The sequence below is a fragment of the Wyeomyia smithii genome, chromosome 3 (genome assembly GCF_029784165.1).
Source record: "Wyeomyia smithii strain HCP4-BCI-WySm-NY-G18 chromosome 3, ASM2978416v1, whole genome shotgun sequence".
NCBI classification, from domain to species: Eukaryota; Metazoa; Arthropoda; class Insecta; order Diptera; family Culicidae; genus Wyeomyia; species Wyeomyia smithii.
In genome coordinates this window covers 141,439,227-141,453,824 of record NC_073696.1, presented here as the reverse complement: position 1 = coordinate 141,453,824, position 14,598 = coordinate 141,439,227, and the positions used below count along the sequence as shown (strand labels likewise).

General features: G+C 45.9%; 1 protein-coding gene across 4 annotated transcripts in view; it reads left to right on the top strand.

Moving 5' to 3' along the window:
* Window positions 1-8,446, top strand: part of LOC129727483 (scavenger receptor class B member 1-like) — a 431,317-nt gene extending 422,871 nt beyond the window's left edge. For all 4 annotated transcript variants that reach the window (XR_008728539.1, XM_055685350.1, XM_055685349.1 and 1 more), the window contains one exon: window positions 8,039-8,446. Coding sequence is in view for 3 of the 4 variants with exons in the window: in XM_055685350.1 (XP_055541325.1) it covers window positions 8,039-8,332 (294 nt within the window). In the remaining variant the exon portion in view is untranslated. The remainder of the gene's footprint in view (window positions 1-8,038) is intronic.
* Window positions 8,447-14,598: the final 6,152 nt, after the last annotated feature.

Here is a 14,598-nt window from a genome sequence, read left to right as displayed (position 1 = left end):
CTCGTGTGGCTACAGCGTGAAAACGAATTCGACCAGACGACCGGCACGAGCAACGCATTCTATTTTTTTCTCCCAATCTTTTTTCCTCTTTTTCCACGCTCAAGAAACAAACTGTAAAACGCACCGCAGATAGCTTTGCTGTGTAATTATTGTGCGTGATGTCCATACGTGTGAAAAAGTACACCATAGTTCTTTGTCTCGCAAGAGAGAGATATCAGATTTCACCGCGGTGCTTTCAGGAAGCTCCCCAGATAAGAATCGTCTGTCGTTCTCTTCTTTCTTTCTCTTTAGTGTTTTTTTTTTTTTTTTTTTTTTCAAAGGTGGCGGGGAAATCTGCAAACAGACACCTGAGAAGAGAACTCAGGGTGTGGGGATGAGACTAGGGGAGAGATGCTGGGGTAGTTACACTCGCCCAGACACCTACTGATCCCTGTCCCGACCCACTAAAACCCCTCCAGTCTCCAGCCCTGGTCTTCCCGGAACGACGGTTAAGTATTACGTCGGGGAGTGGCTTTTGTGCGTGATGCACCCTCTTTACTCTTATAACCTCCTAGCTAACTACCTGGAGACTGGTAATTAGCTACCACTGGCGTGTTGGTGGTTGACCCGCCACACACGTTGCAGCTCCAGAACAATCTGAGAGGCGGCCGCACAGACCGCGTTCCAGATGTCCGGGTCGTCGCACATCCTCCGGACTAGATTGTCCGGAGTAGGCCAGGCCCGCTCACAGCCATCATGTTGCTCCTCGCTCTTGCGAAACGGGGGCATACGAAGAAGACATGCTCAGCAGTCTCCTCCTCCTCCACGCACTCGGGACACATGGGGGACACCGCGTGTCCGAACCTGTGCAGATATTGCCTGAAACAACCATGGCCTGACAGGATTTGTGTCAGGTGGAAGTTCACTTCACCATGTCGTCTCCCGACCCAGCCGGATATCTCCGGTATGAGTCGGTGCGTCCATCTGCCCTTTGTGGAGTTGGACCATTCCCGCTGCCAGCGGAGCATCGAGAATGACCTTCTGGTACCTCGTATGCCCCTTGTGTCACGTTGGTCGAAACACTCTCTGTCCTCCTTGATGGCGATGCTGATAGGCATCATGCCGGACAAGACACAGATTGCATCGTATGACACCGTACGATACGCACTCGCAACTCTCAGGCACATGAGCCTGTAGGTACTTTCCAGTTTACCACGGTAACTGTTAGTACCTAGCGCTCTGGACCACACTGGCCCACCATACCTAAGTATGGACGAAACCACGCTGGCAAGAAGTCTTCGCTTGCTGCCATAAACCGCTGAGCTATTGGACATCATACGAGATAGTGCTGCAATAGCCGATGAGGCCCTCTTACAGGCATAGTCGACGTGACTCCCGAACGTGAGCTTGTCGTCCACCATAACCCCCAAGAGCTTCAGGGATCGCTTCGAGGTGATGGTGCAGTCTCCGACTCTGACCACCGCCTGTTGCTCCAATTTACGGTTGTTCACAACCGTGACCTCCGTCTTATGATGCGCGAGCTCCAGATTCCTGGAGCGCATCCAGTCCTCGACCTTGCGTATACAGTGCGCGGCCGTCAACTCGACCTCCTCGATAGACTCGCCGTAAACCTCCAGCGTTATGTCGTCTGCAAAGCCGACGATCACAACCCCTACAGGGAACTTGAGTTTCAACACTCCGTCATACATGACATTCCACAACACCGGGCCCAGGATAGAACCTTGCGGAACTCCTGCGGTAATTGGGACGCACTTCTGACCCTCCTCCGTGTCGTAAACAAGTACTCGATTCTGGAAATAATTTTCCAGAATCTTGTACAGCGACACCGGTACATGGATGCTCCTGAGCGCGAGCGCTATGGAGTCCCAACTGGCACTATTGAACGCATTCTTCACGTCGAGCGTGACGATTGCGCAGTAGCGTATTCCCCTTCTCTTGCGCTGGATTGCTACCTCCGCCGTCTTGATGACGGAAGAGATTGCGTCCAGCGTGGACCTGCCCTTCCGGAAGCCGAACTGGTTACTTGCCAGACCGTGTACACCCTCCGTGTACCTCACCAGTCTGTTGAGGATGATCCTCTCAAGCACCTTGCCCGCGGTGTCCAGCAGGCAGATAGGCCTATATGCCGATGGGTCCCCTGGCGGTTTCCCAGCCTTCGGCAATAAGACCAGTCTCTGCCGCTTCCACCTGTCCGGAAAGAGACAGTCATCCAGGCACCTCTGCATGACTGCCCTGAACAGCCCGGGGGCCGTTTTTATCGCCAGCCTGATCGCCAGGTTAGGGATACCATCCGGTCCCGGTGCCTTGCTCACCTTTAGGGATTTGGCGATCACGATGAGTTCCTCATTCGTAACCCTTGCCTCCTCCCCTGCCTCGACACGGCTGTCGTCGCTCACGGATTGGATGCTCGGCAGGTTGGCCGACCATCTCTGGTCTATGTCTGAGATACTGGAACGTCGGACGTGAGACTCGACTGCCGGAGGCCAAGGACTTGGCTCGTGGCGTGGAAAGAGCCCCTCGATGATACGCTCCAGCATCGCTGGTGATCGCTCTGCAGGCGCCAGCGCGCCTTTAGTCTTGGCCATTACGATCCTGTAGGCGTCACCCCACGGATTTGTATTGGCACTCGCACATAGCCTATCGAAGCAGGCCCTCTTGCTGGCCTTTATCGCACTCTTTAGCATCGATCTTGCCGAACTGAATGCTGCGCGGCGCTCTGTCCTCTCTTCTTCGTTTCGCGCACGCTGCATCCTCCGTCTTGCACGGAGGCACGCACTGCGAAGGTCGGCTATCGCGTCCGTCCACCAGTAAACCGGTGGCTTTCCATTCCTAGGTTGGCGAGTCCTAGGCATGGTGGCGTCGCACGCCCGCGATAGCATAGCAACTAGTTGGTCAGCAGTCGGGCGGAGCCAACTGCCCCCCTCGCGCTCCCTTCTCATTGCCTCTTCGAATACCTCGGCATCAAAGTGCGATGTCTTCCACCCGCGAACGGTCGGAGTGTTGGCTCTACCCGTCGCTTGCCGCCTCTCGTTGTTGTCTACACTATAACAGACCGCCTGGTGGTCGCTATTAGTGTAGCCATCGTCTACCCTCCAGTTCTTGATCAGTCCTGGGCTGGAGAACGTCACGTCGATGATCGACTCCGCACCATTTCTGCTAAATGTACTTTTGTTCCCAACGTTGGCCAGATCTAGGTTGAGCTTTGCAAAAGCCCCCAACAGGATCTGGCCCCTCTGGTTCGTGAAGCGACTTCCCCACTCAACAGCCCAAGCGTTGAAGTCGCCCGCCACCACCAACGGCGTTAGGCCCGTTAGCTCCATGGATAGGAGGTCGACCATCTGGGTGAACCTTTCGGTAGACCAACGTGGCGGAGCATAGCAACTGCAGTAGAACACTCCGTTTACCTTAGCAACTACGTACCCTTCTTCTGAGGTTGAGACAACCTCCTGAACCGGGAACTTGCTTGTCGTACATATGGCCGCCAAACTGGACTTATCCGCAACCCAATTACCGTTTCCGGGAGGGATGCGGTAGGGATCCGATATGACAGCGATGTCCGACAACGACTCAGTGGCTGCTTGGTGTAGCAGCTGCTGAGCCGCGAAGCAATGGTTCAGGTTCAGTTGCGTCACCCTTACGCCCGTGGTTTCGCAGCCGGCTTACCGGCTGGGCACCTGGGGCCTCCCATAAAGTGTTTGGCGTCCCGTTTCCCGGAACATACCATGCACTTGGGAGACTCCACACAGTCCTTTGCTTTATGGCCTGCATCTCCACAACGCCTGCACAGCTGGCTCCTATCGGGCCCCTTGCAGGTCCAGGACTTATGTCCGCCCTCAAAGCACCGGAAGCAAATGTCTGGTTGCTGTAGTATGCCCAGAGGACATACAGACCAGCCGACCTTCAACTTGCCCTCTTTCAGGGCCAGGTTAGCGTCCGCCGACGGTAGTCGGAAGGTAGCTATCTGGGTCCCCGCCGGACCTTTGCGGAGGCGGATTGACTCCTTAGCCACCTCCACCCCGCACTTCGCTTTTAGGGCTTGTGCAATGTCGCACCCCTCAGTGATTTCGTCCAGGTTTTTAAGCTGGAGAGTCACTTCTGAGGTGAGTGCCCGCACTTGCACCTCCTTCCCTAGGACCTTTTCAGCTACCGTTTTGTAGGTAGCCCCCTTGTTCTTGGCGTCCTTCCGGAGCTCAAGTATCATCTCGCCAGTGCGAGATCGGCGGATACTCCGCACATCCGCCCCCAGATCCTTCTTCAAGACTTCTGAGTACTTCGACCCATCCGTCTTGAGTATGAGGGCATCACCCCTACTCCGCGCCTTTTTGACCTTTTTTGGTCCTCTGGCCGCTCCGCCATCATGTCGCGTCGCACCTTCCCGACGCTTCCTACCCTCTACGGTAGTCCAAGGGTTGCCCGTAGCCTCCACCTGTGCCTTTTCCGCGGTGGACCTTGAACCGGTTGGCGTGTGTTCCCGTGGGAGTAGCACGACCAATCGTTTCTTGGTGTTCCCGGGGGCCGTTTCCCCCGGGGACTGCCTCGTTCGCTTAGCGACCTGCCCCGTGGAGCAGACCGACGCGAACGAGGGGGCGTCTGTCTGCACCTCTTTAGATGCAGTCGCCCTCCCGGTCCTGGCCGCTTTCTCGGCCGCCTTCACCCGAGCTACGAGTTCTTCGTGCTCCTTTCTGGCTTCATCAATGGTGCTCCGAAGCAGGAGGAGGCTCTGCTTCAGGTCGCCAGCGATGTTTCGCCTGTTCGCCAAGAACTCGATTATGGCATCGAGTTGTTCAGACAGCGCCGCCACTCTTGGCCGCGTGTCCATACACCTTTCGACGGCCTTGACTAGCAAGGGACCGTCTACCGAGATGTCTGGTGTGGACACCGACGGATTCGCCGTTTTTCCACCTCCAGACTTCGCCGCATCCGTCTCCGCCTTCTTCTGCGGAGACCGCTGGATGCCTCCTCGTGCGAAGGGATTTGGTAACCCCTCCGCACCCGTCTCTTTTGTTTTTGAGTTCAACATTTTTGTTTATTGGGTCCCCCTACCAGCCGCTATCCTTATCCATAATGGAGTAGTCGCCTAAATGGTCCCAAGGTAGTCTATGCCGGAGCAGTGAGGCCATGGCTAGGGGCGGCTGCCATAGCGCCTTATGGGCAACTATGACACCCCCGACCGGCGCAAGTCAGGAAAAGACATCTGATCCTACTCCTGCCGGGTTCCCACCCGGCAATGGACTCGGAACGTACTGGAAGGCCTGCCAGGTTTTACGGGACGGAGACCCCTGCACCGGTTGTAATCTCGCCGTTTCAAGCCGTTATCACACGACATTACTAAGGGAGCTCGGCGCAGGTGCCAGCCCAAAATCATGGTACGAAAACGAAATCCGACTCTTATCCTATAGTGATGCGACCAGTTGCCGTAATTGGGAACATTACTGGCATCAGTCCCAATGGCCGGTATAGTGCATTTGGGTGGTGGGAGCGGCACTACTCGCTCCGTCGGAGCTGCTTCCGGCCAGTGTGGCTTTTGCGAGAATTCAGCGGCCCAGTGCCTGAATCTCGCCACGACCTAGGCTAGCTCCCGCTGATGGTCCGGGACTGCTTGCTAGCAGTGAGCACTTCCGTGGCCTTCAGTAATCGCCAATTACCGACCCGTGGTGGCATTCAGCTCTGCCATTATCTTTAGTGTGAGAGCAGTTGTTTTCCTAGTTTTCCTGCACTCTAGAGGTTATCTGAGGAGAAATGACAAGCATGCTTGTGAACATTTTGTCGAGCCGGACCGATAGAGCTCTCATAAAGGCAACAAAATAACATGTATTGTGTCGTGTTGCACGGCTTGAAAGAAGAAAATGTACCCGTCCCCGTCGCATGGAAACAGATTGTTGTGTGCTTGATATTGCCGATGGTAGACTAAGTATGAAGGTCGCAATTCTGCTGTGATGTTAAACTATAACCGTTTTGTTTTAAGACGCAATAGCGTAAGTAGTGCAATTCTGTTATCTGCTGCCATCCAGCACGAGAATAAGTATAAATTACAACCGGCCATTCTGAGGGCCACCAACACATTCTTGAGGCAATGTTGAATTTTTCTTGCCTTGCAAATGCTGAAATTTGCGGTTTTCCGTCTTTTACACGTAATGAAAAATCTTAACTACTTCAATCACATGATTGTAGAGCACCAAAAGGTGCTATTATATTTCACAACGGTAACAACACTGGCAAGTTTGTTCAATTATCATCATTTCGGATAACCATTCGCCGACAGTTCTCCTGTTTTCTCTAGAAGAATTGCCTGCCATTTCCAATAATTCTACAGCAACCGAAAACTCCATAACAGCCGCCAGATAGACAGTTGCTTAATGCGTCCAGCGCGATCAGCCATAAATTGAAACTCGGCTTTTCTTTCCTCGTCACGATCAGCAACCAACGTCCGTGTGATATCTGTACAGTCATGTAATGAATTATACATAAAACACAAAGCGCGCATTCCTAGTCAACTAGGTATATTCTGTCGACCTTGTAAGGCAAAGAAGCATTGAGCGACCAATCAGAGGTCGACATTTGCGTTTCGACAAGGCTTGACAATTTTCAATAGTACAATAGTTCGAAAAATCAGATTACAACTTTCGGCATTTGGACGGGTGCTTAGAGGATTTTCCAATCGATTGCTGCAAAAATGACGGAACTGACTGAGTTCAAAACGTTCGAAATTGGACAATTTTCGTGACGCTCTCGATGTTTTTGATTTTCGAAATTGGATCCCTGTATTGAAATTGGTCCCATGTATATGTGGTCGTAAAACGTAATTCTAGGTCAAAACCCGCCAATTTTGCAACTAGGTTTCACATGTCAGAGGTGCCAGATCTCTTTTCAAAGCGCAATGTTGACGAAATCCGTGAAGGTGTTCAATTTCATATTAAATATTTTATTATGTATTGATTATCATTTTGTTGACCATACAAACGGTTTGTGAATCACCGGTTAAAATCACTGTGATAAAGCAATTTTGGAGCATTCTCAATTCATTGTTTAGGAATAGAACACGGAAAACGAGTGAAAAAAAAAATATTCTTTATTTTACCTGATTACAATACCTCTCAATGTGTTACCTTTCTTGTTCGTTTGGCTCGGGTTTTGACATGTTCGTTTGGCTCACAAAATTCTCTTCGCATATCTCTCCTTCTGAGTATTGCTAGTTTATACCTATAGGAACTCCGAATGTCTTAATCAGAGATGCCAGAAGGTGCGAGCAAAAGATTAGCAAATTTCAGAACCGGTAAAATTGGTTATCACTAAAAGTTTATAGCTTATTAATTTCATTTCGCACACAAACTGTACAAGTCTGCGTCAATTGATCGATCGTGAAAATGACATCTGTACAAAATTTAATGTCTGCATGTTGGCAGGCAATTTGCGAATCTGGCATTCCTGCTTTGAACGTGCAGCATTGTGTCAATTGTCAGAATGCACTGAATGAGAATAACTGACTGAACTTATGCTGTCTTTACTTCACTGTGATATTTAGTATTTAGTAAAAACACTTCAAATAAGGCCTGGTATTCCCTTTCAATTTGACTTTTTTTTCAATAGCTGAATCCGTTCTATTGAAATTTTTAGTCTCTGATGACGCCTCTTAAAATAATACGTGCTGGTTGTTCGGAAAAATTTTTGTTCTTGAAAATACTGGCGCATTGGAACAAGCGAAAATGAAGGAAAAATGAAAACCAGGCGAAATAAAGGTGGGCGAATCTTGTTGTCAGAATGCTCTAAGGCTCATTTCAAAAGGGTTAGATTTCAGGCATAAATGCACAAATTTAATGTAGTGTTGTTAAGAAACTAAAAGATAGGTTAATTCTACGTCGATTTTTGATAATAATGTTAATGTTATTCACTTGCATTTGAATTACGATTTGAAAATGTACTTGCACATTTTCAAACTGATATTCCCAATTCTTATCTTTTGCTAGTTGCCCCCTAATCGCAAATCACTCCGGAATATGATTATAGGTAATACTAACTATTTTTTTCTTTTTTTTTTCAGACAATGATGCAATTGCCTATATCGCTGAGAAACCGTTTTATATTTTATTTAAATTATCTGCGAGTTGCCGATTGTATAATGTATTATGTATTTTTTATTGGTGGTGGACTGTTGCTACTATTCTCTATTCTACGCGTTTCATTCTCATTATCAGTAAACCTTTCGTCATACCGTATCTCTCGTTTGAGTAAAACTTACGATAGAAATGTTCAGAAAACTACACAACGTAGAAGACAAAGCAACTCTAAACTTGATCAAGGATCGGAAAAAGAGCGACAACATTTTTTACTGTAACGAACTGGTCTACGAATGTAGTGATCGGCAATCCATATCAGAACAAGAGATATTTTCAATCAAATAGATTCGTTTGAAATAAACATGAATAGCTAAATCAAATAAAAATAGAAATTATGCCTTTTCCTACAAACGAATGAAAGAAAGATTGGGTGATATTTTTGAAGCAAACAGAATGAATCATTAATCTTCTCTGTATTGTACAATATCAGCGTTTCCACGAAAATTATCCTAAAATTGTTAAAATCCTGAATTTTTGAGTTTATTGAAAATCAGTACAATATCAATGAATTAACTTATGGATTTCACGTAAATTGGTTTTCTACACATGCTTCCCACAAAGTTTTGGTTATAAGAAGAGATGGTTAATAATGTTGCTGCAAAGCAAAGCCTTGGTGATACATTGCGATTCGGAACTCGATCTTCTGTTTTATTACACACAGACTTCGCAGCCAACTGTTTTAGTGTACAGGACAAATGCGGAGCTGGCGCTACGATCCTACTGACACAGTGTGCTGGAAGTACGTTGCTTCAATAATGCAGAACCAAATCCCAGCTACATTCCGTTTCGGAATTTGACCATCTGTTTTTATTTGACATAGATTTCGCACTACTACGACACTAAAAATCCCTCATCCGAACTGGAACTCGAACCTACGACGACTGACTTGTTAGACCTGCAACGTACCTCGAGACCAGCTGGGAGCCTTTTTTGGTGCAAATCCGGAAACTAAACATTCAAACAATTTGGAAATGCAGTTGTAATCATGCAACCAAAGTAATAATTTACAGGGTGGCCACTCTCTTCAGCTTAATTTGTTGAATCATTTCTGAAAAAATATCAACTTGAAAATCTGTAAGCCAATTGGCTTGATCCTCTCTGTTATGGAAAACCTGGTTGTTGGTTTCAACCAAAATAGACTGCAGTTTAGTAGCTAGACCTGCGAAATCAAACTTAATTAGCCGGATAAGCATATTATGCTGTTTCTTAACAGCTGTAAGCATCGGCGGGGATTGGGGGGACTAAGCAATTTTCAAAATATTTGTCAAAACTTTAACTGAGCTTTTTGGTTACCGAAAAAAGGTTTACCTTGCAGTTTCGAAATTCGTCAATCATTTTGATTTTTTTTTTTTCAACTACGACTCATTTTACCTAGCCTTTTAAGGTGGAGCAGGTTCAAGCACTAAATTTTGAAGTGTTAAATCAAATATCTTGAAATAACAATATAGTTCACTCTCGAATTTCCCATATATTTCCGTGAAGACAGACAGGGAACACCCCCTCTTGTGGTTAAAAAGGTAATTAAACTCATTGCACAGTGATACAGTAAGGCAACTTACGCGGACATGAGCTTTTCGTTGCGATTTTTGTTTGCGGTTTAAAGCCATAGTTTTTATAAAAAGTTGTTTCTTATACATAGTCCTCTATTTATGTGCGAATGAAAATTAGGGTGGTCCTAAAATCAACGAAATAAAAACAAACTAACTTGTTTTAATTTGCATAAATAATTGTAAACATTCTTTGGAAAACTTGTAGATCAACTGATTCTAAGTAACTTTGTAAAAAAACTTTTTTGTAGACATAAAAATTGGTTTCCAAAAACAGTCTTTCAATCTATTTTTTCAATTCAAATTCAAAAACAAAGTTTTCTTCGGTAACTTTAATCAAAAATACGCCAATTTTGACGAAAAAACATTATCGATATATTGTACAGATGAAGAGCTTGTAGCTCCTCCCTAGCTCATGGAACTTATCACCGGGTCGTTTAATGCAGTCAGTTCGTTACTCACCCATACACTCTTAATTCGTACCTACCGCGTGGGAGTTATGTTCAATGAATGCAGACGATGTTTCTAAGCGAAGGTATGCCAATCGAGGACCAATAACGTTGACATAGGGGAAACAGCTCAAAGGCTGCACGAATCTAATTCTCCGCTCAGACAACCCAATGGCGAAGACAGAGAACTCCTTTTTGAGTCCGATTACCGCGAACCAAATTTTGAACAAGCACAAGCAAGGGAACTGTGGTTGTATACAAAAGACCATCAGTTCCTATCCTATATACAATTTTATTTTCCCTACTCTGAGCTACAATATAACTAACAGAAGGGGGTGGTACTTGCGCTTTTGTCGTGTTGCTACTGCTGCTCGACACCGCTGCTAGTTGATACTGCTCCAAGGCTGATGACGTCACGGGCTGTCTATGTTGATGACGTACAAGTTGAAGGTGTCTGACGTACCAGTTACGCCGAGGATTAGTCCAATATGCCGTTGACTGACGGCGCAGGTGCGTAGACCACTAGAAACGCCCCCTATTCACTCGTCGCCCGTCTCCAATACCGATAACGTGGAAGCCGGATCTCGATTGTATAACCTCAGTTGGTCGTGTTTCAAAATGGTGAATTTACTCCAGCCGATCACCAGATGTCCTAGCGTCTCAAGATGGCGATTCTCCTCACTGTATCGTGTAGACCTGCACGACTCCCCTAGCTAGACAAATCCCGCAGGATTTTTGCCGGAAAATAGAAAAAAGGCCCACAGCGGACCTACCATGCGCATTAGTACATGCATTAGTTGAATGCACCCCCATTCTGTCCCAGCAAGACCGCCCCCTCCAACATTAATAAATATGCATGACATTTAGAATTACCTTTTTCCTGATGGCCGAATTATCTTTCTTATTTTCTGCTCCTAACTTCTTACTCTGTTTCACTCTCTTTCTGTCCTATCACCTACTGTCATAGAAAAACACTATAATTTCAATTAATATTTTTTTCTTTAACCTCTACTATTAACTTACTACAAATAGAAATTTTCACTAACTCATTTACTGCTAACTTTACTTTAACTTATACTTTTCCACTTCCATGTGCTTTTTCATCTGAACTCTTGTCTTTCCAATTAAACTCACGCGCGCACTTCTTAACCGTTTGATCGTCCAGGATAGAGAGATCGGATTCGTGCCAAAGCCGGGCTTTTTAAGTCACTAATTCGGGCTAGGAACCTACAGTTTCCGAATTAAGCCGAATTTTGACGTTTGCTTCTTCCCCGTTTTGGCAACCCTTCTTTAGGTACATCATCTGCGAACTATCGCTCAATTATATTGGCGATGTTTCGGAGTCCGTTCACATTAGTAATGCGCTTGTGCGAACTAAGAGTGTATAAATCTGAGTTGTGATGTTTCTCTCTGAGTATACTTTGGCTAAAGCTCATTTGCTGTTGCTCGTGCTGGAGAGAACGGTTTACTGGGGCAAATGAGCTATGTGGTGGAGCCACATGCAATAAGTTTGGAACTAACCGGAACTAACTAACTTTTAATGCCTGCCTTACTTCTGGGTAGCGACTGAATAAAGTCTAACGCTACTATTTGAAATGGTTCGTGGTTACTCGCTGTAACCCCATTTCAGGTTGTTGGGATCTATTAGAGGGTTTACTTTGCTTGCAAGTCAAACATTTTCTCACATGCATGCGTACATCTTCGCTTATTCTAGGCCAATAGTATTTTCTTTTAATTCTAGCAATTGTTTTTTCTATTCCTAGGTGAAGTGCATCATCATGCTCCTCCTTCAAAATCCGCTCGCGTAGGTCAGAAGGAATGCACACTTTCCACTGGAAATGATAATCGAACGTATCACCCGGACTGGAAACTAGCTTTCTAAGGATCCCTCCTTCAACTTGGAAATCTTTGTATTTATCTGGCTCCTCCTGCACTCTTTTTAAAGTTTTCTCGTACCAATCACTCGTCCCAGCCTGAATGGACAGAGCTTTAATGGCACGCGATAGAGCATCTGGCACAACATTATCAACCCCTCGCCGATGCTTAATAAGCATATCGTGTCTTTGCAAATCTATACTCCATCGGCGGAGTCTGGACGAGGTTCGCCAACTACTGCGAAGGATGTATGTGAGAGCGGAAGCATCTGTAAAAACAGTGAACTTCGACCCTTCCACGTAACATCTGAATTTTTGAATTGAATTTATTACTGCAAGTGCCTCCTTTTCGGTTGCGCAATAACGTTGTTGCGCACCGCTCAATTTTTGCGAGTAGTAAGCAATGGGTTTATCGACGTCGTTATACGTTTGTGTGAGTACCCCAGCTATTGCCGTATCGCTGGCGTCGCAATGGATTGCGAAAGGCTTGCTGAAGTCAGGGTTAGTCAGAATTGGGGCTGAAATTAGTAGGTCTTTTATTTTGACAAAGTCAGCTTCCGCTTTAGCATTCCACCGCACGCTCTTCGGTTTGTTTTTCAATAGCTCTGTAATTGAATTTACCGCATCGCTAAAATTTGGTATGAAGCGACGGTAATAGTTGCACATTCCTGAAAACCGTCTCACAGCACGAAGAGTGAGTGGACGTTCGAAATTTACTATCGCTTCGACACGTTCAGGGTTCGGTCGCAGACCAGTGCGGGTTAAGATGTACCCTAAATATGGGACTTCAGATACGCAAAACCGAGACTTCTGCAGATTGATGGTAAGGTTTGCTTTTCCCAGTCGTGCTGCGAGCTCTCGCAGCAGGTTTATATGCTCTTCGAAGGTATTACTAATGACGATTATGTCGTCTAGATAAGTGAAAATATTCGGTTCCAATTCCCCCGCTCCTAAGACCCGGTCCATCAAACGTGCAAATGTTGCTGGGTTATTTATCAAGACGAACGGCATTCGGGTGTAATGAAATAAACCCCTTCCCAGTACGGAGAATGCAGTAAACTTTTTAGATTTTGGGTGAAGAGGGACTTGAAGAAACGCTTTTGATAAGTCAATTGTTGAAATAAATTTACATGGTCCGAGTCTACTCAGAATCCTATCGGCGTGTGGTAATGGATATGAGTCTCTAATGGTGCGCTCGTTAATTTTGCGAGCGTCTAAACAGAGACGAACGGTTTCGTCCGGTTTATCCACTGGAACGCATCTAAGAGCCCAATCGCTGTAAGATCGTTCAATGATTCCCGCTTCAAGCATGTTATCTAGTTCTTTATTTATTTGTTCTTGGCGCTTAGGAGAGGTCGGAAATGGGTTTATGCGTACAGGTGGGAGCTTTTTTGCTTCCTCCGTCAATTCTATTCTATGTTGTATCAGATTAGTGGTTTCAAAATTACCCTCTCCCGCACTTTTGAATAGGGGTTTTACAATTTCTAATTGATTGTGTTGATCTTCGGTTAAGTTATGGTTTTCTGCAGATACTTTAATTTCATTAACCCAGACCGGTTGTATACAACAATATCGCACGCTTAGCCTTGGGGCTAATAGCGGTCTCGATCAACTAGATTAGTTGAGAGAATTCGTTATCGATATTGTTTTTGGCACATTTTGTATGTGTAGGATAAGTACAACGATACACCGTACCCCAGTGCTGAGTTTTTTTTTTAGTTTATTTGACACGGCACGATACAATTTATGTTTAACTGAGCCAAGTACATTTTTTTTAATTCTAAATTAGCAGGGAAAAGAGGGAGGCACATTTTTTATATCTCGCTGCCGACTTCGAGCTAGTGGGGATTTAAGGTGAGAGGAGGGGAGTTACAATTTTGATTTTAACTATATTGAGTTACAGGATTTATTTATTTGTACATGGCTAAGCAGTGATGTTCCAGTTGAGCAGTTTTGGTCTGAGGTGTCTGCGTGAACATGAAGATGCCTAGTCTTCGATTTAGTGTCTCCAGCATGGTGTATTATTTTCATTCAGTTTATAACGGGAATTGTAATCTAACAAATAGATAAGAAAAATCAAATTTTAATTCCAGCATTTTTTATAAACCCGTATAGCTGTGTCATGTATTGGAGATCACCGCTTCCCAGAATGTCTCTAACGGGTACGTTCGGTTGTTTTCCTCGGGCCCGAAGGGAATCTATAAGCTTGGACCTAACACCACAGTATTCGGTACACGACCAAACAACATGCTCGATGTCATGGTAGCCATCGCCACAAACGCAGTGATTACTGTCTACAAGCCCTATACGAAAGAGATGCGTGTTTAACGTGTAGTGATTGGACATAAGTCTGGACATCACGCGAATGATGTCCCGACCTACATCCAACCCCTTGAACCATGCTTTCGTCGATACCTTAGGAAAAATGGAATGAAGCCACCGTCCCAGTTCATCTGAGTTCCATGATAATTGCCAACTGTTGAGTGTTCTCTGACGCAAAATGCTATAAAATTTTTCATAAGCAATTGGTCTTTCATAAATATCGCCATCAATAGCACCCACCTTAGCTAAAGAGTCAGCCTTTTCATTACCCGGAATCGAGCAATGAGAAGGG